A 23,742-nucleotide genomic window follows, 5' to 3' on the forward strand; every position below is an offset into this window, starting at 1 on the left:
TTATTCAAGATTTTAAATGAAGATGCCACACACACACACACACATATACAAATTTATAATTGTAAAAGAAGTATATTTCTCAAAATTGACCGTGAATATAAATCTGATGTCAAAATTAATAAATTAAAAATGACAAATTTAATATTACTTTGCCATTTCAAATTCGTTAATTTTAACATCAGATTTATATATTAGCGAGAGTCGAGAAATCATGAAGTTTGAATAAACAATTCGGAAATATTTTTGCGATATCAAAAGTACATATTTTATATTTAATCTTAAATAAAACTTCATAGCATAAATTACGTTGAAACAGCTTTCTTTACATCCATAATTTCAAATTTTGCAAAATTGTGGACATTATGGAACATTTTGGAAATTGAAATTGTATTCGGCGAATTGTATTCATAGAAACTGGATATAAAGAACTAGCACTTTTTCTCAAATTTTTTTTCGTCGAATTCTGATATCACACACTTGTCGGTTTTCCTAGATATCGCGCGTGTCGCGATAGACACTAGCTACAGCAATCGGAAAAATCCCTAGCATACGAATTACATTGCTGTTCTGTGATTGCTTTGTTCAAGCGGCTTCAAAGTATATATATGTAGGAGCTGGGTATCGATTCTGTAATTCAAGTGAAGGTGAAAGTTACAAAAATGAACGAATTTACTAGAAAATTTATAATTTCATTGGTCCAAACCTAGTAAATTCGTTCTTTTTTGTAACTTTCACCTTCACTTGAATTACAGAATCGATATCCCTTTCAGCGAGAAAACACGAACAGATGTGTGCGTGTCACGCAATTGGCTATTAAATAGGGAATTTTTAAAGACCCTAAAATTGTTCTATTTGACAGCTAATCATACGATTTTGCGTCTCTATGTGTATATTTTTCTCTGTAAAGTTCCCTATATCTAGAAATCTCGTGTTACCAGCATTTCGCGCACGTATTAAGCACGGAACGCAACCGTAACTGTCCACATTATGCGTTACCCACTGTTAATATTCGCGGAATATGACTTGGTGTACTTTGGCCACGTAGTACGATGTTCATGTTTCTATGTCCACAGAGGGCGTATCATTTTCAGGGGATTCGCCTAAAACCGGGCCGTGACGTCTCTCAGGCTTCTCTCCGTACATATGTACGCATTCTCGTTGTTGCCGTCGCCCGCCGTCAACGTCGGCGTTGCCTCGGTACACGGCGCTTTGCAGAGCGTAGCAACGGCCCGGTCGCGCGGGGGCCGCGTGCCTGTCACCGCTGTTTCTCCAAAATTTGCGTGCGCGCGAGAAGGCAGCAACAGCTTGCCGTCGCGGCCAGTGACAACGTTTATTTTCGATAGAAAGGAGAGAGAGAGAGATAGAAAGAGAGAGAGAGAGAGAGAGAGAACTATCTCGAGACTCTGCTGTAGCGGTTAATCTGTACGAGAGTGACGAGAACAGCCACAGGCAGGTAAAAGACGGGAGAGTGAGCGAAAGGGTAGGGGTAGTTACTAAAATTGCTGGAGATGCGCGGCCTTTTTTTTCCGGGTTGCGCGAGTTATGTATCTGATCGCGCCATAATTGCACGATCATTTTAACGGGGAAGAGAGAGGGAGAGAGAGAATGAGAAAGACGGAAGAATGACAGAGAGGGAGCGATAGCAAGAGAGAGAGAGAGAGAGAGGGTCGATAGTGAAACGAAGCGAGAAGGAACGCGGTAGAGCGGAGAAATATCTCTCTCTCTCTCTCTCTCTCTCTCTCTCCGTCAAAATGTCGTTGAAAACGCCAACGCGGATACAGTGATCGTTGGCGCTCGCCTAACTCGGGGCACCTCGTCTCCCTTCGAGCCTTCGAATCACTTCTCTCTCTCTCTCTCTCTCTAACCCTTTCTGCATCTCTCTCTCTCTTTCGATCTCGCTCTCGACGACCAGATTATACCAGTCGTAGCGGGGAAAGAGAGAAGAACGCGGGTGCACATCGATTACTCGCGCACGGTCACCGGGTTTGTTTCCCCACATTTTTTTTTTTTCCCCCCTTGTTCCCCTCGTTCACGTTCGTCGTTCGCGTCTCGAGGTGAGAAGAAGGTGATCCCCTGGATCGCCTACCTACCTCCCCACGCCCCCTTCCTCTGCCCTCCGTGCAAACTCACCGCGGGGCGGGGGGGGGGGGGGAGGACGATCGAGAGGCGAAGTCGGGGAATCGTTTACCCCGATGTACCTCCAGGTATACAGGAATCCCGTCGAACGGAGTAAAGGCGACGCGACGCGGATCCTTTCGCGCTCGCAGTGAAATCGATTTTCCCCGCGTTCGATTCCTCCAACCTTTTGTTCGTCGTCATTTAACGCCGCGACTCTCGGTTCTTTTCTCGCTCTCTCTCTCTCTCTCTCTCTCTCTCTCTCTCTCTCTCTCTCTCTCTCTCTCTCTCTCTCTCTCTCTCTCTCTCTCTCTCTCTCTCTCTCTCTCTGCTACATCACTCCCCCTCTTCCGACGCCGCGCAAATCTCTTTTCGCGACCGTTAATGTCGCCTCACATCGACATATATATATATATATATATATATATATATATATATACAAAATATAAAATAAATAGTCTGTATCAATAATTAATTAAAAGTCATCGATTCGTCGATCATGTCATCAGATCGGAGCTGAATCCGCAGAGCGAATGGAAACATGTAGCGAAAGAGGAATCGCATCCGTCACCTCTCCGTGACGAAGAAACTTTTTAGCCAACAATCTGTCCTCCTCCTGGTCTGTACGCGTCCAAGTGGCGGCAAGAGAAAAAAAAATTGACGGGAGATGAGAGGTCGGCCGAGCACGATTGGAGGGAGCTAAAAACGTTGTGGCGATCCAGAACTCGAGAAATGTCGATCCGAGCGCGCTGACTGGTGACTTAGTGAACGCGCGGAGCATCCTCGTTTTACGCGACGATGCTTCATAGAGTGTGTCGATCTTTTTCCGAATTTTCATAAAGAGAGAGAGAGAGTGAGAGAGTATTCGTCGAATTTTTCCCGAACGAGATATTCCAAAAGCGTGAGAATTCGAAGCGTCTTTCGACTTTTTTTTTTTTTTTTCCCTTTTCGTCTCGATCGCGTATGACCCAATAAGACCGAAAGTCGTTTCGTCGGAGATCAAAGTGAAACATTCGCGGCTCGTGCAGGTGATATTCGTCCGAGATACAGCGATAATATTCCTCCTCGGGTATACGAACGTTATGAATAATTCACAACGGAGGCAAAACGGTCGCGAGAGGGGCATTATTGGAATGAGCCTGTAACAAAGCGCGATCGCTCTACTCGCGGATAAGAATCCTCATCTTCCGATAACAGACCTATTCGAAGTTTCAGAATTATCAGTGTTTTTTTTTTTTTCCTTCCCACGATCCGTCCATTGTCGTCTCGTCGTCAGGCGAGCTGCGTCTTCTTCCCTTCTCGAGTGCTTACACAACGCGTTCGTGTCCCGGTCTTCGGGTCCCTGATAGACCTTATTCCGGAGCGAGTTTGGTGACACTTAGCTAGATCTTGGTTAATTGCTGTTTAAATATTATTGCATTAAAACAATTAACCTTGGAGTATAATCCTTACTTTTGGAGTTGATAACAGTTGACACATTTATAAGCTTTTAAAAGTTTCTTTTATTAAACAGAAGTTACATTACACGCTTTTCAAGCATTCTTGCCATAGTGCATTTTTTATAATAGATGATTAATTTGTTTTAATAAAGGAATAGACACACATGAAATTTGAATAATCGTAAATCTTTAACTTTATAAGAAGATAAATATACATATGTGATTTATTATATTGATAAAAATTTGATTACATATAATAAGAATAATAGTCATATAATAATCAAGCATCTGTTACATTATGCAACGTTAAAAGAAAAGAATGGATTGTGTTAAATTAGTTATATGCTATTGAAACATATATCTGAGAAAAAATTGTTTTATTTCAGACTTTTGTGGATAGAATCGCATATTGATAAACAAGAAAATGGTGTCAACTCGTCAATCAAGCAACATGGGAAACAGCAGTAGTAGTAGTTCAGTTGGTGAAGTCGGAGAAACGAGTTCATTGAAAAAGCATCATCCGGTAACAGCTGGCACATCTAACAGTGGATCCACAGTTGAATCGCGCAATCTGAATCTTTTGGATTTACCTGTTGAAATTCTTGAGAAGATTTTTGGCTATTTGGGCTTCAATATGGTAGCACATATGCGTCTAGTAAGTATTAGATTTAAGAATCGATGTAACTTTATTTCTCATAAGCAGTTTACTATAGCAAGCATATTGTTGTTGCATTAGGTTTGCCATCAGCTGGACCGTATTTGTGGATCAATCCTCAACTCTACATTTCAAAAGCTGCAGGCTCAGATGTTGAGCCGTTTCCAGGCTATCAAGGCGCAAATGCCCAGACGCGAATCCGCGCGTCGAAATCACCCCTTAGCTTGCGAATCAGATATCATAGAAACTCTACATATGCGGCTTACCTTGCTGCAAATGAGTTTCGGCAAACACATTGAGCGGAAGCATTGTTGCTTTTTCCCCGGCGAAGTAAGTACGATGGTAAAGTAAAGATCGGAAAGTAAAAATCGTTTGTATAGCCAGATTTTTGAGCGTAGCAAGATCGATTCTGAAACTTTTTTTCGTGTTTCCCTCTTCATATGTTTCCTTATAATTTTTCATTTTTCTCTCCTCTTGCATTGCATGTGTAATCAATTTATAGTGAAAAAGTAAGCAAAAGATATTATGCATGTTTCTATAATTTTACTTAATCATTTTAAATGATTGAATGAATGAATTCTATTATATTACAGATATTGATCGATACTGATTGTTTTATAGTATATAGATTGATCCAGTAATTAAACAATCTAAATATATTATTTTGCAACAGTTCACAAAGTGCTTGATGCACAGAAATTTTTGATATCCGTTTGATATTATCAGACAAGATTATGAATATGCGCATATCTTCTATCTTTCACTCACTTTATTATTCTAACATTTTCGATTTCAAAAATGATACAAAAAGATAGGAAAGCTAGTATTCTAATAAATAGCATCTAATATGGATATTATATAGATAATAAAGTAAAATTATGCTAAAATTTGACAGCAATAACTTTTTTTAGAATCATTTTTTTCTTTATGATCGATTGTTCCGATTGACCGATTGTGAACACCTCCTGTTTAGAAATATGTTTAATCTGATAACTGTAAAAAGAAAATGGAGTAAAAATTATCTTGACTGTGTTTTGCAGATCCTGGATGAGGTTTATCGCATTCTTTATTACATAAAAGTTACTCCGAAATTGCAAAGACCTTACAAGGTCACAGATGAATTGTTCGATTTGAGCACTATGGCCATGGAATATTTCAAGGAACACATTGAACCAACATTACCGGAAATACCTTATTTTGGTGCCGATTTCCTGGATCTTGCAGGAACATTCTCTTGTAAGCCAAATCGATAATTTAAAATTATACTTCTGATTGTGTAATGTAACTTTAGGGAGAGCAATTATCGTTACAGCTACTAGTAGTGTGAGTAAACCATTTATGTGCCTGGATTCCGCACCTTTAACCGTCGGAAACGGAAAAACAGGCAATACCGGCGAAGAAGAAGGTTCTTCGTCGCATTGTTCAGACGATCCTGCTCTCTTGGAATCCAGTGTATCGCCGCCACAATCGAATATGGTTTTGCGGAAACGAATTCGCAAGATCAAACAAGGCATGAGAAGATACAATAGCCAGCTGACGCTGATGCGCAGGGATTTGAAAAGTTGCAAATCAAAAATTGCGGAACAACAGAAACAGATTGTAGAATATGCTACTCGATTGGACGATAATGACAAGAAGAATGAGGAGACGTCGCGAAAATTCAGCACGCTCCTACAGGTATTTACCCAGGTACATTCGAGGAGTTCAGAACAAAGATGTATCAAGTTCATAATTTATAAAAAATTTATTTGATATTTAAAGTAAATCTTATATATGTAGAATGTGAAAACATATTACAAATCTTATGGCTTGGTCTATTTTTACTCTGAACTTCTCATTTGGTGCAAAAATATGATGCCAAAACAAAAAGAAAAAAAAACTAAATTTGTAACTTAAATAAATATAATTGAATTTTTCTTTCTAGGAATTGAACAAGTGCAAAACCGAGCTGCAGTATTGGCGATCCAAATCACCAGCAATACCAGTATGCGTAGGTTGCGGCCAGTCAATTCCAGTCCCTACGGAGGATTTACAAGCTTTAGCCAATCAGGGAGTGCTGCCAGATGCATTTGGTGAGGGGCACGATTTCATTCCCATCGCGGATGCACACAGTCCCACCGAAGTGGTACAGCAATCCGTAGTTACGCAATCTCCTCCGTCGACGCCGACGGAGGAGATGGCACCCCCAAAGGCTCCTGTGCCTTCGATATCCTTTAAACGGAGATCCACCACAGAGGAAACGTCGAGCGATTCTGCGAAAAAATCACGTCGCACTGCCAAATCTCGTCAGGCTAAGCGCTCAAAGATATAAAATCGATAACACTGATCATGGTACAAATATCTGTTCAACCAATCTCTAATGGATTTCCGGAGAGATGGGGAACTTTCTACGATAGTTTACGCACGTTTCTTTATGTCAGCAAGCCGATGATCTTAGAAGAGTACAAAATTTTCTCACCGAACGTCCTGCATATTGCGCAACGAACCTCGTTTTAAAAAAAATTTTATCGCGTCAATATAATGATCATCAGATTTTTTTCTCATGGACAGAGATATTGCCACCGATGCATGATGTGCATTTTATAAATATTCTAAAGAAGCCTAGTCGATCATTTGCTTTGCTCATAAAGCAACGTCTTATAACCATACTTTCCCGAATTCCTATTAAAATTCTTTGTAGTTTCGCTATTATTACCGTCATTGCTGCGGAACACTCAAGGATAATAGAAAGTTAAAATCGAGTTTCATCTTTGTCATGTATTTAACAGCGGTATTACGTGATAAAACACAATAACTATTATCGTGGCGACTCGCCTTCCATTTTGCTCTTTGATCAAAAAAGTGCAGTGGCTCTCATTATGTTTTTGGTGCATCTTTAATAAAATCTAGAAGACTAGAGACAAGCAGCACAGTTTAATTCATATGAAAGAGATTTATTTTGTGGTCGGAAAAATGTCGCTAGTCGATGACGCAGATCCGAGGAATATTAATTGACAACTTCGATGCGATTATTCTTCGTACTGAGAAAATAAATTATGGAGAGTATTATGCCGCAGTAATGTTGCATAGAAACTACAGCTTTACAACTGTATGATATATAATGCAGTTGCATTTGTGTATAGTAGTAACAACTGGGGGCAATATTCTTCGACTTACTTTCTTCGAGCGAACTGATACTCTTGTCTCTAATTTTCATAGCTAAAACATAATTTGAATATCGCGTTTTTATCTTTTTTTGATCAAATTACAACATGAAAACTGAAAAAAAAATTATGTATACATATAAACATAAAAGTTTATATATATATATATATATATAAACTTTATGTATATATATGTAAATTTTACAAAAGTTCGTTTTTATATCAAATGAATTGGTGTAAACAAAGCACATGATTTTTTTTTAATCGGAAATTTTGTTTCAGCATTTGAATTATTCTCTACCATATAATATATATATAACTTGGTGGTAATATCACGTGTATAAAAGTTGAAATTAAACCACTAGCAAATTTTATTTCAAAATATTGATTAAAAAGTATTTGAAAGGACTGATCTATTAAAACTAGTTGGTGCAGGCACTGCAAATAATGCACCAATAATCATATCAATTCGTTTTAATTATTTAAGCTTGCTCAATTTAGGAAACTTGTTTATAATCACATATATAATTAGATGCCATTAGATGTCTTATTATCCAGTTTCATAATTTGTGTTTATTTAGATTTTGGATTAATTCAAATAACTGGATAAAATCAAAGTATTTTATGATGAAAGTTTCGTCCCCCAGCCTTATGGCGCGAAATAATCAGAAAATCTGGCACAAATTCAAGTCATAACAAAAGAGCAAAATGTTGATGAATACCTGGAAAGGTGGTAATTTATTTTTACGAATTACACTGTCTTTGAGAATTATTAAGAGAATTATGCAAAAGATAGTGTACGCGCGCATTGCAATATTAATAGAACTAGCTAATAATTTATAGGAATGATTCTACTTAGATAAAAAAAATATTAGGTATTATGCCATTTTTTTATATTTACGTGAAACAATGAAGTCTTGTTATTAATAAATTCGACGGAAATTTCTCTATATGAATACATGTTTTGATGGAATTTTAAAGTAACAGGCGTTCAGATTCGTAAATTATAATAATAATCGAGAATATTTGCAATCAGATTTTTTTGGAAGTTTCACAATTTACCATGCACAATTATAAAGTAGCAGCAATTAACATCTCATTTGCATTGATTACCCAATTAATCTCAAAGCAGCATAGTTAGATATTGTGATTTTTTCATGATTCTACTTATTAAAAAGAAAAAAAATGGAGAATACTGATAAATAAGTGAATGATACTTTATTATAAATATATATATATATATATATACATTTATATGTATATGTGAACGTATGTATATATATTGAGTGGAACTTGCATGGTGGAGAGAGAGGGAAGCTGTGCATACCACACGGAACACACTTTAGTTTAATGGAACAATAAGATGTAATGATTAATTAATTAATTGAAAAATTAATTAATTAACGATAAAATAATTATTGAAATATATATAACAAAATATATAAATATATATATATATATAATTTTTTATCGATGTCAAAAGAAATTAGAGAGAAAAAACAGAAATAACACTTAGAGTGCGAATCTAACGGGAGAGTACACGCGCATATGTGTGAGGTGAATGTGTGTGATATATATATATATATATATAAAATAACTAAATTCAAACTCTACGAGAATTTACGATGTGATGCTTTATCGATTTATAACCGCGAGAAAGTGACCTTTATCTGAAATAAAAAAAAAAAAAAAAGAAAACACGTGAAGCGTTTCTGGCTGCGAACGAGTATGTAAACTTCACTTATTAATGTTACGTTGAATAGCGCATTACGGGGGCGGGCATAGCCAAATCGCACGTGTCGGAAATTTCGAAATGCTTGTATGTTTATTCTGTAAAAATGTCGCGCAAAATATTTTTCGGACATCTAGAGAGGATAAGATTCTCGGGGGGAAAAAAAAAACGAGACTCGCATCAATTCTGTTACATTATTCGGGCCCCTAAGAATGAGCACATATTATAAATTCAGAATCAACATCAGCAGCCGAATTGCATTAAGTCAGTACTAACTCTGGTCAACTAGTAAAAGATTTTGCATTCTGATAATTGATCATCAAAATATTTTTCTCTAACCATAATAATACAATACAAAATATCTTCATTACAGCTTTGTAAGATATCCCATATAAAGTCATCCCATATAAAATCATCCGACAAAAGTTTATATATCTTATATAAATATATATTATTATATATATGAAATATGTTCACATGATATATAAAATATGTTTTCTTTCTCTTGTACAATCTTCGTTCGTATACACAGGAAAAATAATAAGAAGAACAAAAAATAATTAGAGTAATTTTTGCATTACTTTTTAGAAAAAGCAAAATTTCAAGAAATGGGAAAGAATTGTATAATCATATAACATATATTTATATATGTGATTGTGTAAATTATATAATATATAATATATAACGGATAGAGATATGTATGAGAAAAAAACATGAACATACATATAATTGTATATATATATATATATAATATTATTTATACATGGACTTTTTTCTCTTAAATAATTAACCGAAAGTTAATTAATTTATACTCTCGGGTTACATTTCAGCGTAAAAAAAAATCCAGTTTTTTTTTCTCCAATACTCATATTGTAAGTGGTGTATTTTAATATAAAGAAAATTCTGATCCGTGATTGTTAAACCTAGAATTGTGCAGAATAAAAAATCAAGTCGAGGAAGGCAATGTTATTCAAGGCTAATCCAGGACTTAACTTGTAAGAAAGATACACTTTTTTTCATCTGTGAATCAATGAACGAATCTAAAATATATGAGAATGAAGGAAAAATCTCGCTAACCAGAGTTAGTAGACTGTCGATGCACCTTAAGCCTATAATACATATATATAAACATACCTCACGTATACACTCGCTATATACACATCAACACCTGCAACAATGTTGTCTCGTTGCAACGTCGTCTTAAATAGTTTACGCTCTTCTCGGCTTTCCGACATAATCCGTCCCCGAACGATACAAATGTAGAACTGTGTACTACGCATATATGGATCTAAGTTAGACTTATGATCGAGTATAACAGTGAATATGTGCGATTAGGAGTAGAATAATTTCTTAGACGGTAGGGCGCTGTCCACGTGGGGGGAGGAAGGGAGAGAAATTCTGTATATGAAGAGAGGAGGACACGTGTGTTTTTTTTTCTCCCGAAAATATACCTACTCCACCCCGAAAGCCTGCTATCTGCAAGCGTAATAATGCAAGCAACAGTTCTTGTCTCAGGTACACACAATAGACAAATACGCAGGAATATCGGAGAGAAAATTGTGTACACTTTACGGTGACAAAATGAAAGGAAATTAGACAAAGGAAAGATAGGAACACAATTTGCCAGGCGGGAATAAGCGCTATAATGGCGGGAATGAGCGCTGTAACGCCGAAGAATTACGGATATATTATCTTAAATGGTTTTACGTGTATTAAAGCGATTGTAAATATATATATTAGATACACACCTTATAATAAACATAATTTAAAAACAAACAAAAAAACAATATTTTCTAATATCACTATTTAATTTATGTATCTCACGCATGCGACTAAAAAAAAAAAAAAAAAAAAACCAAGAATTACCGCTGGATTGATTATCATCTGTCATTGTCAAAAGACAAAAAAAGATGTTTGTTGCGTTCAATTTATAAATGTAAAAATAAACGTTCTTAAATTTTTTTATATACATAATTTTTTAATTTTTACCGATATATCGTACACATTCCTTTTAATAAAGATGAGAGACGCGATTGCCAAAAATATTGCAGGATTATTCTCTGGTAAATAATTAAAGCGTGTAATGATGGTGATTAATTAATGGTAGATAATTAATATCAACGTGAAATTGCCGATGTCGTTCCGGAGTTGATAACGAAACATCGCGAACGCAGAATGAATCGATTCTGAATAATCATATTTTAATAATTTTCAATTGCGTAGCATATAAATCCGGCGTTTGGCGGATTGTTTACGCTCGGTCACGTGTCACGTTGCTGTCATTCGCGCGGCGACACTCGAACAGGTAGGTAGTGACGCGACAAGCTCCGGTATGTTATGTATTAATTTTCGAGACGCGATTGCGAAAAGTATTACGAGATTATTCTCTGATGAATGATTAATGAGTATCATTTCACGCATTTATTTAAATTGTACGATTAAGTAACCCGTAGATGTAAAAGAAAGAGAGAGAGAGAGAGAGAGAGACGACTTGTTCCGAAACAAATATTCAGCATACTTTATTTACTTGAATAAGTATCGATAAATAGCGATAAAGGAATTTATATAAATCGTCTCTTGATATACAGATATTTATCATAATTCATAAAAATAGTCATGTATTAAAATCATATTTTAATAATTTTCGACTATGTAGCGTATAGTTTATATGGCTATCGATGATTTGTTAAAGTCTCTATTTGTTCATGCGCATGCGCGCTTCTCTCGCATTATTTTTCCGCCATAATTAAGTGCGCGTCGTCTATCATAAAGTCGAAAGTATCGCGCGCTCATTAATTGTATTCGGATGTGATTAGTAATTCATTTTTTTTGCGAATGCGCGCGTTTAATTTTAGTTAATTATTTTTCCTAGTTAGTGCCATACACGAAGGCGTGACAACGGTGAAATTAGAGAGGAGGAGGAGGCTGCATATAGGCGATGACGACGGAGCAACTAGGTTAACAATAATTTATTATTTATTTATTATTATTATATTTGTAAAAGATTCGAGAAAAGGAAAATTTGAATGCGTAATGTCATTTCAAGATATTAAATATAATTTGGATATTTGCTTTAATTTAGAATATATATATATTTGTGTATTTTATAGATCAACACTGTGTATTATGCGGTATAACTCTGTTGCTGTGCGTTTATCGGTGAGTTTAAATTATTTTTCGTTTCAATTTTATGAGATAATGGATTTGAAAATTGTAAAATATGAAATATATATATATATATATAAAATTTATCTATATATTAAGATGACAAATTATTGGTTTCTATAAACTACTTGATATTAGAAGCCATTATATTGTGCAATTATATATTAAAAAATAATGAAAAGTCAAGTTACAAATATAGAAATAATTATTGAAATATATATATTTCACAAATCCAATTCCGTTGCGTTAAAATGGATGGATGGATGGGGGGGGGGGGGAAGTTAAGCCAAATATTTAATCCTCGAATGTGACTGCCTGTCAAATGTGCATATAGTAATAAAAGATGGATACATACAAATATTATAAATAGGATAGAAATAATTTATAAATAGGACGTTATTTTTATTTATCCGTTATTTAAATATGATATTTTTTTTTATATCAAAATTTTATTTACAGAAATATATATATATATTGATAAAAATAATAATTACATCTTGTTGTAACGCATGCATTTTGTTTGTGATAATCCGATAACTTTACATATACGATTGGTCTGAGGATCTCATTCTACAGGAAATTTTTCTAGATATTTTATATTTTTGTAATCTCAATTCTCATTTTATTTTAACAGCGCATGCGTAAAACTAAATATTGTTGCGCTTTCGATCACGTGATCGGTTACGTATTGCAAAAGGCATAGCTATAATTCAAAATAGCGGAGAGTCAAGAATAACGAGAGAGATAGAATAGAGGGTTGGGGAAGGGAGGGGGGGGGAGTGCTATGGTATCTTCGTCAAAGATGGCGAAGACCAAACAAAAGTATATAATTACGTGACAAATACGTCGAAATTGTTTGTGATTGGCTGAAAAAAAAACTCGGCGTACTTTGACATCTACCTTGACACATTTTCCTTCCTATACATACGCGAATAAATCTAATCCGATGTCCGAATATTTTGACTCAATCTACCCGAGATCGCATTATCAGGGCCAAATCGTGCGTGATTCGATTCTACGTCCTTCTGGTTATTAAAATAATCTAGTCTCTTGCAGACGTACAATGGCGGATTCATTGCATAAAGATGGATACGATAACTGTAAGTATGAAACAAACAATGACAAAAGTGTCATTATGTCATGTGTCATTTTTTATGGTTACTCTACCACGCGATTTTCCAAGTTTATTATAACCACTGTTATATATAATCACTATCTTACGTTTTTTTACACGTGGACGAAGCAATGGCTACGTTTGAGAGAGAAATCGTTGAGCATATCAAGATACTCTGGTTGATCTGTTAGCACTTGTCTTGTATAGCGTGTTCAACGAAACGTGTGTTTTGAGAATACAATTGTTATTTGCACGTGGAGGGGACACCCCACCAAGTTCTTTCATGCGCGTCTGAAAATCTGCGCAGCCGACCATGTGACCGTTTTGTTTGGCAGATTCGTGTTTGTGAGTTGTCAATAATGTGTTAAAGTTCTTGCATCATGCGTTGATAGAATTTATCCCTTCGTCTGGTACGTAAAGTTTTTCTAACCGTTAGAATGCTATTTTCTGTGCATTGAGAATGTAATTGTAAATGCTCGGATATTTTTTTTTTTAAGAGGAGAAATAGAAAAAGAAAATTTAAGAAATAGTATAGAGAATATGAAGAAAAAGAAAATAGACCTAAGATGAGACAGATACGATATAGAGGATTTGAAGAGAAAGAAAGAAGAGAGAAATTTGGAGGATGTAAAATTTAGCAAGAGGAAAGCAAGAATTTACTTTCTAATTACGCATATTATTATCGAGGGAATTTGATTTTATGACCGTGACATCATTATGTGCAGATAACAGTTGCTATCACAAACAGCTGATAAGCTACTGCTGATATCGTTTTAGCTTAGGCAAATGAATCTCTAAGACTCAATAATGTAAATTACTTTCTGAGTTTCTCCATCCAGTTGATTTTACTGGTCCATCTGAATTTACTTAATTCACCTTCTAAAAAATGAGACGACTATCTGAATATATATTCCAATATTTTCAAATTCTGCAACTTTGCCAATCTTCTATTATTCAAGAAGTATTTGTACAATACAAAAGAATACGTTTGATTAAAATCATATTAAAATATATAATTATTTATTTAAAATTGAAAGTATATATTGCGTGCATTTTTGTTGTTTTTCGAAAACAGCTAGTTTAACTATGCGCGCTAACAGTGGTAATATAGGATCAGACAGCGACATGAAACTGGAGCCATCTAGTCCTACAGAGAAGTATACATTCTCTCGTTGTAGTAGCACAGGATCGGTAAACACACCATCTTCATCTGCTCATAATACAGGTAAGCGATTTTCGATATTGATTGAGAATATTTGATGGCGGACTAGCCAATAGAAAATTGATAAGATAATATAATGTTCAGAGGATGAGGACAGCGATAACAAAAATTCTACTATAAGCTACAAAGAGCGCAGGAGAGAAGCTCACACGCAAGCTGAGCAGAAGAGACGAGATGCTATCAAGAAGGGTTATGACTGTCTTCAAGACTTAGTTCCTACTTGTCAACACACAGACTCATCAGGTTATAAGATCTCCAAGGCTACGGTGCTTCAAAAATCCATCGATTACATACAGTTTTTGCTGCAACAGAAAAAAAAGCAAGAAGAAGAACGTAATGCTCTAAGGAAAGAAGTTGTTGCCCTACGCATTATGCAAGCTAATTATGAGCAGATCGTCAAAGCACATCAGACGCAACCAGGACACGCGGAAATGCGTGTTTCGGACGAGATGAAGTTTCAAGTGGTAATATTATATGCTTTTGTCTTTTTAAAACGCCATAATTAATCATCTATTTTCTTTTCTTATCCTACATAACGTATATTCTGTGTATTACAGTTTCAGGCAATAATGGATCGCCTTTTCCAAACATTCAATAACGTGTCTGTAGCTAACTTTGCGGAATTATCCGCCTGCGTATTCAGTTGGTTGGAGGAACATTGTAAACCTCAGGTAAACAGCTATATCTCTTATATCAAGCATTTCACCTGCATTTCACATATTTCTCTGAGATATGAGAAAATTGATAAATGCATTTTCATTATTCTCTTAGACTCTGCGTGAAGTGGTACTTTCTGTACTGCAGCAACTCAACAGTCAGATTAACTAGTCAAATGTATCCCCAAGAAAGATACCCGATGCACAATCTTTCTGAAAAATTCATTAGCTTTGTGTATCTATTGAGAATATATGTTAATAACTAGGAATGATTTCAAAATTAGGAAACAAAGTATACACGTTTTTCTATTTTATTAGTAATAATGGAGATAATCCGAGCAAGATAAACGAAATTGAAACATTCGAATTATTGTAAATGAGACATATTGATAATTTTCTTGCTGCATCTTCTACATTAATGAAATGTTTTTTGGCAATCTAGTTAATATCTCCATAAATCTGGGTTTATATTTCATATATTGCTGAAAAAGGCTTCAAAATGTGATCTCTCAGTATACTCCAATGTGCATTTGATCTTTTCAAGCAAATTTGTTGCGTAGTTGAATTAATTATTTGAATATTAATTCTTTTGATATTTAATGTTTTGAACATACATGCACATAACAGATATAGAATCTTTAAATTTATATTAAAACTATTGTTGATTTTTTTTTATATATACAAAATAATTCACAATTTATAAATAATAGAAATGATTATAATTTTGGAGAATACGTTGTATTTATACAATTTATATTATTTAATATCTCTTTTGTTTATTTCTTTTTTTTTTAATTTTGTGCGAAACAAATGCATAATAAATATCTCTTAGTTTGTATGGATAATTAGAGTTTTATAGTTTACAGTAGTAATGGTAAATCTAGAAAAACTTTCTGTATGATAAGATCTTCAGACCAATCACATGTAAAGTTACCACAAAAGAGATGCGCATATAATACATATATTACAAATATATATGTGTGGGAAAAATAAAAATAAAAGTTTATTTTATATACAGTTAATGTGGATGTAAATACACAGATATGTGATACAGGATTGTTATCAATGATCATATTGTTGAACGTTTATTAGATCTTTTATTGCATACACTTTGCGATAAATAAATGGCATATGATGTATATATGTGTGAACGTACGTATGTATATCTGATTATATTTATATAACAGATTTATAATATATATTTACAATGAACAAATGTATGCGTAGCCGAACTTCAAATGTACATCTAACATTGTTTCCTAATTCCTATATATATATATATATAGATTAGAATTAATACTCCTTTTAAAAATATGAGAGGTTTATTGGAAATATTTATACACACATATATATATATATCTTTCTCAATATCATCATTAGTTTTCGTTCCCATCTGTCGTAATTTAAAATTTTACACTGCATTACTTTTACGATTGCAATTATTGCTGCAGAAAGAGCATCCTTAAATTTTTTGCAATCTTTTATTTAAATCTTTTCTGATTCCGTGGGCATACTTTCCCCCTGTGTGATATCGTTCAATGGTATCGTGTTTAACATGCCTCTATTGGAATTATCGATTTCTTGGGGATTCTGTTGACGTCGCCTCTTAGATCTGCCTCTCGGCCGACAGCACAAATCGCGAAAGATGCAAGCGTAGCAGGCGAGCAGCGCGCTTATCATCGTCAAACCGCTGATCCCGAGAATGACAACCAGAAAGATGGAAACGTTGTCGTCCATTTTGTATCATGCGCAGATTTAACACTGTTTAAATGCTGTAACAGAAATTCATTTAGCAAATTTTTATTTCATTTTAGTATATTTGACTGATTTGTATTTGTAATTATATATGTCACGGAAAAATTTTTCATTAAATTTTTTTCGCCTAGAATCTATAATTAAAAAGTGTATTATAGATAATTAAAACCGGATCGAAGTCCTAATCAGATTAATTGATAATAAATTATTCGGAAATCTGTCATTGTAGAAAGATATTCCGTTTTGCCGTTCAGTTGTTAAAATAATTGGCTTTTTCATACGATTACTATCAATTAATTCCATTTTTTTATTCGTTACGTATTCCAATAGTCTTACTCAATGATGATGACATCTCAAGAGAATAGCCCTCGTAATTACTTTCTTTTTTTTTTTTTTAAATTATATCTCGCGCAACCCTGTTGGAATTCAGGAATTCAAAAGATGTTTTTCGTAAATTAATCGAAATGCGACGCCACGTTTTTTGTGATATCAAATATACTGCGTAAAAATTTAATTAAAATTAGTCGTCAAATTTAATTAATTTCTTTATTGCGTGTTATATCTCAACATTCTCTTTTCATTATTTTCTGACTTTATTCTCTATTGACAAATAATTCAGATCCGTATACCGTTCGACGTGCTCGCATTCTCTCTTTTTACACGCATGAGATATCTCACGAGATATCCTCGCTCGATCGAGCGATTATTCATATATTCACTTGCGAATTCTATCCTAGGATTCCCGAAGGATAATCTCTCTCTTCGCTACGTTTCTTCCTATTGAAATAAGATCGATAAAGAGCCAGATCTCTTCGCGTGAGGAAAGGGACGCGTAAGAGGGATCCTAAAAAGAGAATCTATCTATATCTCGTCTATAGGCGAAGAAAAATGCGCAAGTCTTGGATGTCATGCAATAGTCGGAACTTGGGACTAGGATAAATACCGCGATATAAGGGAGATCGTATTCCTTTATATGAATATTAAATGCTTGCCGAGAACGTTATCATCGATCTTATTGTTAGCGCTCGGAGAATTTTACGACGGGTCGTTGTGTGTGCGCGATAGTATCCCTGGGTCAAAAAACCCCATACGAATAGAATAAAGAGAGAGCTGGTTAAAAAAAAAACCGTGAACGTGAACTATGCGCGAAATTTACAAATTGCAACATCAGACTATTTTTAATGAAGCGCGAAGACTTTCGAAGAATTGAGACGAAGCGAGAGAAAGAGAGAGAGAGAGAGAGGGAGAAGATATATTGATTTATATATCGCTTTTTTTTCGAGAAATTGTTCTGTCTCTCGATAATTTTTATGATACCGCAGCATCCAGTTTATTTTCTGCGTCCATCCTTTTTAGTTTATTATTCAAAAATATGATTGACATTGGAAAATATATTGTATAAGGATGATTGCACAAAGTTGGGATGATTGTTTCTGTCTGTGATTGTTTATCGTCACAAACGCGTTCTACCTCTTTACTTGATTTATCTGATTAATTCGTTGGCGCGTACCGTTATTCGCGATCATTTGCGTAAAATTAACGAATGATCATAGAACCAGAGAGAAAACGATGATGATACATCTCTGCGTCAATAAACGCTTTATGCTCTCTAATTCGATAACGATAAGAATAAATGGAGCGCGATATTTATCACACGCAAGATCAGTGAACAAGAAAATTATTTGTTTAATAATTTTTTAATAATGCCATATACAGGGTGAGTCTTTTTAATCTTAACAGGCAAATATCTCAAAACCTGTAAGTTTTAGAAGAAAACTTTTTAGACAAAAGTTGTTTGATTCTGAGGGGCAAATATGATAGGAATATTAGTTAGACCTTGGGTGGCATTGTTAAGATCATATCAAGGTCATATTGAATTTTTTTAATTGAGATCTCTATTTTTATTGGATATTTTATAGCTAATATGTCAGACTAAGATATAAAATAAATATTTTATATCTTAATCTGACATATTTTGATATAAAAAATAAAATATTTCGTAAAATATTTAGTTTTCGATAATACTTTTACATACAGAATAATGAGACAAATCAATTGATAAAAAAGAAAAACAAATAATTATTTAAAAAAAAGTATCTTGTAAATAATTACATACTTTTTCTTGAAAACAATTATTTTCTTCATTAATAAAAAATAGAGGTTCCAATTAAAAAAAATCAATATGACCTTTATATGATCTTAACAATGCCATCTAACTAACTATTATTTCTATCTTCTTTCCCCTTCAGAACCAAACCATTTTTGTCTAAAAAATTTCCTTCTATTGTAAAATGTGCAGGTTGTGAGATATTTGCCTGTTAAGATTAAAAAGACTTACCCTGTATAATAGATTTTTGAAAAATCTTTTGCAATTGAAATTCCTTGATATTATATTGATTATGTAATCTTTGTTATATATACTCTATATATATATGTGCTATCTTTTTGTATGGAAATGTATATACGAGATCTTTTTCTTGAACAAAACTTTTGTGTTATAATCATGATCTTAATAACAAATAAAAGTAATATTATTTTATACTCTATAAAAATAACACTAAATAGTACGTTATAAAACTTTTCTTGCATCCTCGATGTGTAAGGGTATCTTTTTTCGGAAATCACAAAGAGAGAGAGAGAATCGACATACTTATTACGCCATGATAGGCAGAATTTTTTTATGCAGGGGACATTACATTTACGAGAACTTTCAGCTCGTTGATCTATTATGTAAATGTTCCCTCGCAGAATTTTTTCATCCTTTTAAAAGATATAATAAAAGCATCTTTAAATGGCACTCCCCTTCTTTTTCCCTTTTTTTTTTTATTCGTGAGATTTAGAATGGCGTGCATCATGTTTTTATATGTATGTTTTTATAATAATTTATATATAAAATCACTATGTACGACATTTTATTTTACTCAAAAACGATATCTTTTTAACGATATTAAACTTGCATTAAACACATTCTACGCAACTTTTTGTATACTATTTCATGAAAAATGTCTATAACATATTTTGTGGACAAAATAATATGAATTTATGCATATATAATGTAAGCAAGACGCATGAAAAAAGTTGAAATAAAAAAATTACACTAAGAGAGAGTTAGCATATATATATAATAATCCCTTTTGAATATATAAATCTCTCTTGTAGTCTCATTCTTCAAAAATCTATATGATGTTTGATGATATTACCAATAATAGATTTATAATATATATATATATATATATTATTATAAATGTTTCTCGTATTTTTTTTTCAGGATCTTTTCAGACTTGAATTGCCTTTTTAAAAATACTATTTTCATAAGTATATTATTTATTATTTTTTTTTTAATACAAATGTTACATATATACTAAATGTTAGATGTAATTCAATTAATAGATATTTTTAAATGTCTTCTTTTATTTTTCATATTGTTTTCATGGGAATAGTTACCCCATATTTAATCCAAGTTATATCTTACGAAGATTGATCGAGTACTAGGAAAAATTGCTACGAGAACGCGATATTTCGTAATAGCTTTACTTAATATATTTATCGGGAACTATACTAATGGATCCGCTTTTAATGTACTTTCGAGATACGCTTGGGATAAACAACTCTTGACATAATTCTTATCTAAACAATGATATATATATATTTTTTTTTAATTTTATTATTTATTAATCCGTGCCTTAACATACACACACACACACATATATATATATATTTTTTTTTATATATATAAAAGAAAAAAAAGAGAGAGTTGTTCCCCTATAATTTTTCTCTCACCTATTTTATTATGATATTGGAGGGTTCGTGCGCGCGCGATTCTTCTTTATCTTCTTTTAGTACGGTTTGTGGACATAGAATATCCGATTTATACGCATCATCGAGCTTCACCTCGCTCTCGTTCACCCCGTGGAAAATTGAATACTATCCTCCTTCGTCTCTCGATATTTTAAAGCGTCCCATCGTCACACTGTTCCGGTCTCTCTCCGTGTGGATACAGCGATATACTTTTATAGCAATTCGCTCAACGTTGAATAATCCGCGTTCAGATATCGAGACGATTCGTCGCATTCATGATACCGGCACTGTGATCGGAATAAAAACCGATAATCACTTCTAAAATCTCGTTTCGAAATCTCGGTCATTTTACTTTTCTATCGCAAAATCATAGTAGCCGGGTAAATCGATTTTCTCTTCAAAAACTCGCTGTCTTTTTTTCATATCCATTGCATGTACAAATTGCAAAATAATGTTTGATATCGAAAAAAAAATTGATGTATTTTAAATTGCAAATTATTAGATTTGACAGATCATTCCGTTATCGGGGTTCTATCATAATGATAAATTATCGCGAATCGAAAGCGAGCGACGCGAGGAAAGAAAAACGATTTTTCTTTGATGATAGACGTGGAGGAAAAGATGTTTCCTCCCTCCCGTTATGTCACTGTGTACAGCGTGAGAGTCGCGTGCGAACTGTCACTGCGAACGGCCTATCGTGACGCGCATCCTCCAAAGAGCTCCTGCTACTCTTCTCCCACTCGCGTTTCTCTTCTCGTTCCACCCTATAAATATAGAAACCTAAGGAGTTTTCATTCTCGATCTAAGAAATATTTAATTACGTCTGCCTTTTAAATGTGCTAACAATAAATATAAAACGGTTATAATTGCATAATTGTCATTTTTTTCTTGTTCACTGTTCGCGTATTTGGGAGTTTAAGTGACTCTTGTGCCATTTGCAATTTTGTATAAATGTATTTATATTAAGAATTTTATCTTTTCTCTAATGTTCTTATTGTGGATTACACACTGTACCTACATAGAAATATTCAGCTACTATATCACGTATAATTTTTTAAATAGGATAAAAGTTATCTGTCATCTTTCGAAGATACTTAATTTTACGCGAGATTAAAATTAATTTTTTTAACTATCTAAAAATGAATGGTATTATTATCTATGAGAGTGATTATTTTTCATTCTTAAGAAGACATACTTACCTGTTTCAAACCTCGAAGAATGAGTACATTTTTTAGATTTTTTTGCAGCCCAAGGACTTGATAAAAGTTTTTAATTTCTTTTACGATATTAATACAATATTATTAACTACTTAAATACAAATTTTTAGCTTAAAAAAAAAATTTTTTTTTCAGCAGGAGCTCTTTCAAATTTCAGGGGCTGCACGATGTGCATGAAAACGTTCGTAGATCATATCTAAAATTAAAAATCCAAGTTTTTTCTTATTAAACATTGTAATATCTATCTGCGTATCCAAGCGTTTCTCCAAAATTTCAAAAGATGGCGGCGTGTTGAAAAAAAGTTTCGGTTTTTTTTTTAAAGTCCATCTTTTTTTTATAACAAAAAAATGGAGAATCGGATTAAAAAAAGGCTTTGTTGGCAGATGCGGAATCTTATTAGAAACTCGCATGTAAAATTGAGATCAATTCGTTGAACGTAGCTCGAGTTTTCATGCACACCCCGTGTATGAAAAATTTTTATCAAGTTGCGCTGCAAAAGAAATCTAAAAAAATAGGGTATCCTCCCTTAAAATATTATTTGCGTATTTTAAAGCAACGTAACAGTAACATGCATAAAAAATAAAATAGCTTAATTATTTAAATATAACATAAATGGAATAATGAATATTCGTTATTAAGTACATGTTGTATCTGAATATTCGTTATTAAGTACATGTTGTATCTGAATATTCGTTATTAAGTACATGTTGTAGCTTTTCATTAAACAGAACAGAATATTGAGATTCCTCCGAAACTTGCTACGCTTCAATTTCCTCGACGCGATAATATTGTTGCACAAGCAAGTTGAGGATTCTCCTTATCCTTCATGACGAATATTACCTGTCATTCATTTAACGGAGTAGTTTCCTCCCTTTTGTCACAATTTTCGGCCTGTGCTTTCACCGCACAACGTCTCTCCTTGGTAGAATTGAATTTCTCGGATGAAGTTTCCAATCAAATGTGTCTCCAGAGAATAGAATGCTGAGATTAGGATTATATGTGATCGAGAATCAAGGAAACGAAAAAAATGGAAAATTATTAGTTACACGATATATAAGGCATAATGTTAAAAGACCGGGATTGAGATTTTACACACGATGAAGCAGAGAAAAAGATAATTGTTCAATATTCTGGAGCATCTCGCTAGGATTCATAAATGAAGTTTTTAGAAGATAAAGGAAATTATATCTTAAAGAAAGAAATATGATTATTTACCATGCGATTTGAATATCTGACAGTGCACTTGAGAGGATTATAGGAATTTAGCAAATTGAAAAAGATACTCAAATTTTTTTAGACGAATAGAAAAATAATATTTTATAGTTAAAAAAAAAATGTATTTTTAGTAATAAAATTTAAAAAAAGATGCAAAACATATTGAAACAATAGTGACATTTTGTTTATCAAAAATAATATTTTTTTCGCGTCTTTATTTAAAACGCCAATATCGTTCTTCTATCTTAATCTCTCTTACTATTTTTCATATTGAGTTTATTATTAAAAATATATATTTTTCTTTTTCACAGAAAAGAACATTATTTGTGTTTATTTGTTTAAATACGAATTTGACACAATATTAAAAAGTACTCTATTTTTCGATTTGTTAGACTCCTATAATCCTTTAAATATGTAACGATATTTTCTCCGTTATTCTATTAGAATCCGTTTATGGATTCAGACAAAACGCGAAAAAGAATAAAAAGATGAAGTATAATCTGGTAAAATATTTCT

General features: G+C 33.4%; 2 protein-coding genes across 17 annotated transcripts in view; both read left to right on the top strand.

Annotated features, from left to right (window-relative positions):
- The first annotated feature begins 1,117 nt into the window (after positions 1–1,117).
- Positions 1,118–7,493, top strand: Dmpd (F-box protein dmpd). 10 transcript variants are annotated; one of them, XM_070304415.1, is made up of 7 exons: positions 1,118–1,453; positions 2,625–2,925; positions 3,941–4,209; positions 4,291–4,539; positions 5,250–5,445; positions 5,522–5,898; positions 6,134–7,493. In XM_070304415.1, the coding sequence occupies exons 3-7, from the start codon at positions 3,979–3,981 to the stop codon at positions 6,518–6,520; spliced, it is 1,440 nt and encodes a 479-aa protein (XP_070160516.1). In that variant the 5' UTR covers positions 1,118–1,453; positions 2,625–2,925; positions 3,941–3,978; the 3' UTR covers positions 6,521–7,493. The 10 variants fall into 10 exon arrangements, with proteins under 10 accessions (XP_070160516.1, XP_070160518.1, XP_070160514.1 ...); XM_070304417.1 differs by having other exon boundaries at positions 2,625–2,871; XM_070304413.1 differs by having other exon boundaries at positions 2,625–3,507; positions 6,134–7,492.
- A 4,398-nt stretch (positions 7,494–11,891) lies between these two features.
- The window catches only part of Bigmax (helix-loop-helix-leucine zipper transcription factor bigmax), an 80,996-nt gene continuing 69,145 nt past the window's right edge, over positions 11,892–23,742 (top strand). For 3 of the 7 annotated variants that reach the window (XM_070304430.1, XM_070304429.1, XM_070304424.1), the window contains exons 1-4: positions 13,017–13,349; positions 14,439–14,588; positions 14,670–15,049; positions 15,143–15,256. In XM_070304430.1, coding sequence (XP_070160531.1) covers positions 13,313–13,349; positions 14,439–14,588; positions 14,670–15,049; positions 15,143–15,256 — 681 coding nt within the window. In that variant the 5' untranslated portion in view covers positions 13,017–13,312. Of the gene's footprint in view, positions 12,042–12,194; positions 12,244–13,016; positions 13,350–13,492; positions 13,774–14,438; positions 14,589–14,669; positions 15,050–15,142; positions 15,257–15,356; positions 16,381–23,742 lie in introns of those variants that run through there. The other 4 variants (XM_070304427.1, XM_070304425.1, XM_070304426.1 and 1 more) reach the window with 4 other exon arrangements.

Source organism: Polyergus mexicanus, unplaced genomic scaffold (genome assembly GCF_030449975.1).
Source record: "Polyergus mexicanus isolate NDT 795.1 unplaced genomic scaffold, iyPolMexi1.0 SCAF_11, whole genome shotgun sequence".
Classification (NCBI taxonomy): Eukaryota; Metazoa; Arthropoda; class Insecta; order Hymenoptera; family Formicidae; genus Polyergus; species Polyergus mexicanus.

Coding starts and splice junctions, on each gene's coding strand:
- Dmpd (XM_070304415.1), top strand. CDS start 3,979: ATGGTGTCAACTCGTCAATCAAGCAACATGGGAAACAGCAGTAGTAGT. Junction 4,210..4,290: donor TGGTAGCACATATGCGTCTA/GTAAGTATTAGA, acceptor TTGTTGCATTAG/GTTTGCCATCAGCTGGACCG. Junction 4,540..5,249: donor GTTGCTTTTTCCCCGGCGAA/GTAAGTACGATG, acceptor TGTGTTTTGCAG/ATCCTGGATGAGGTTTATCG.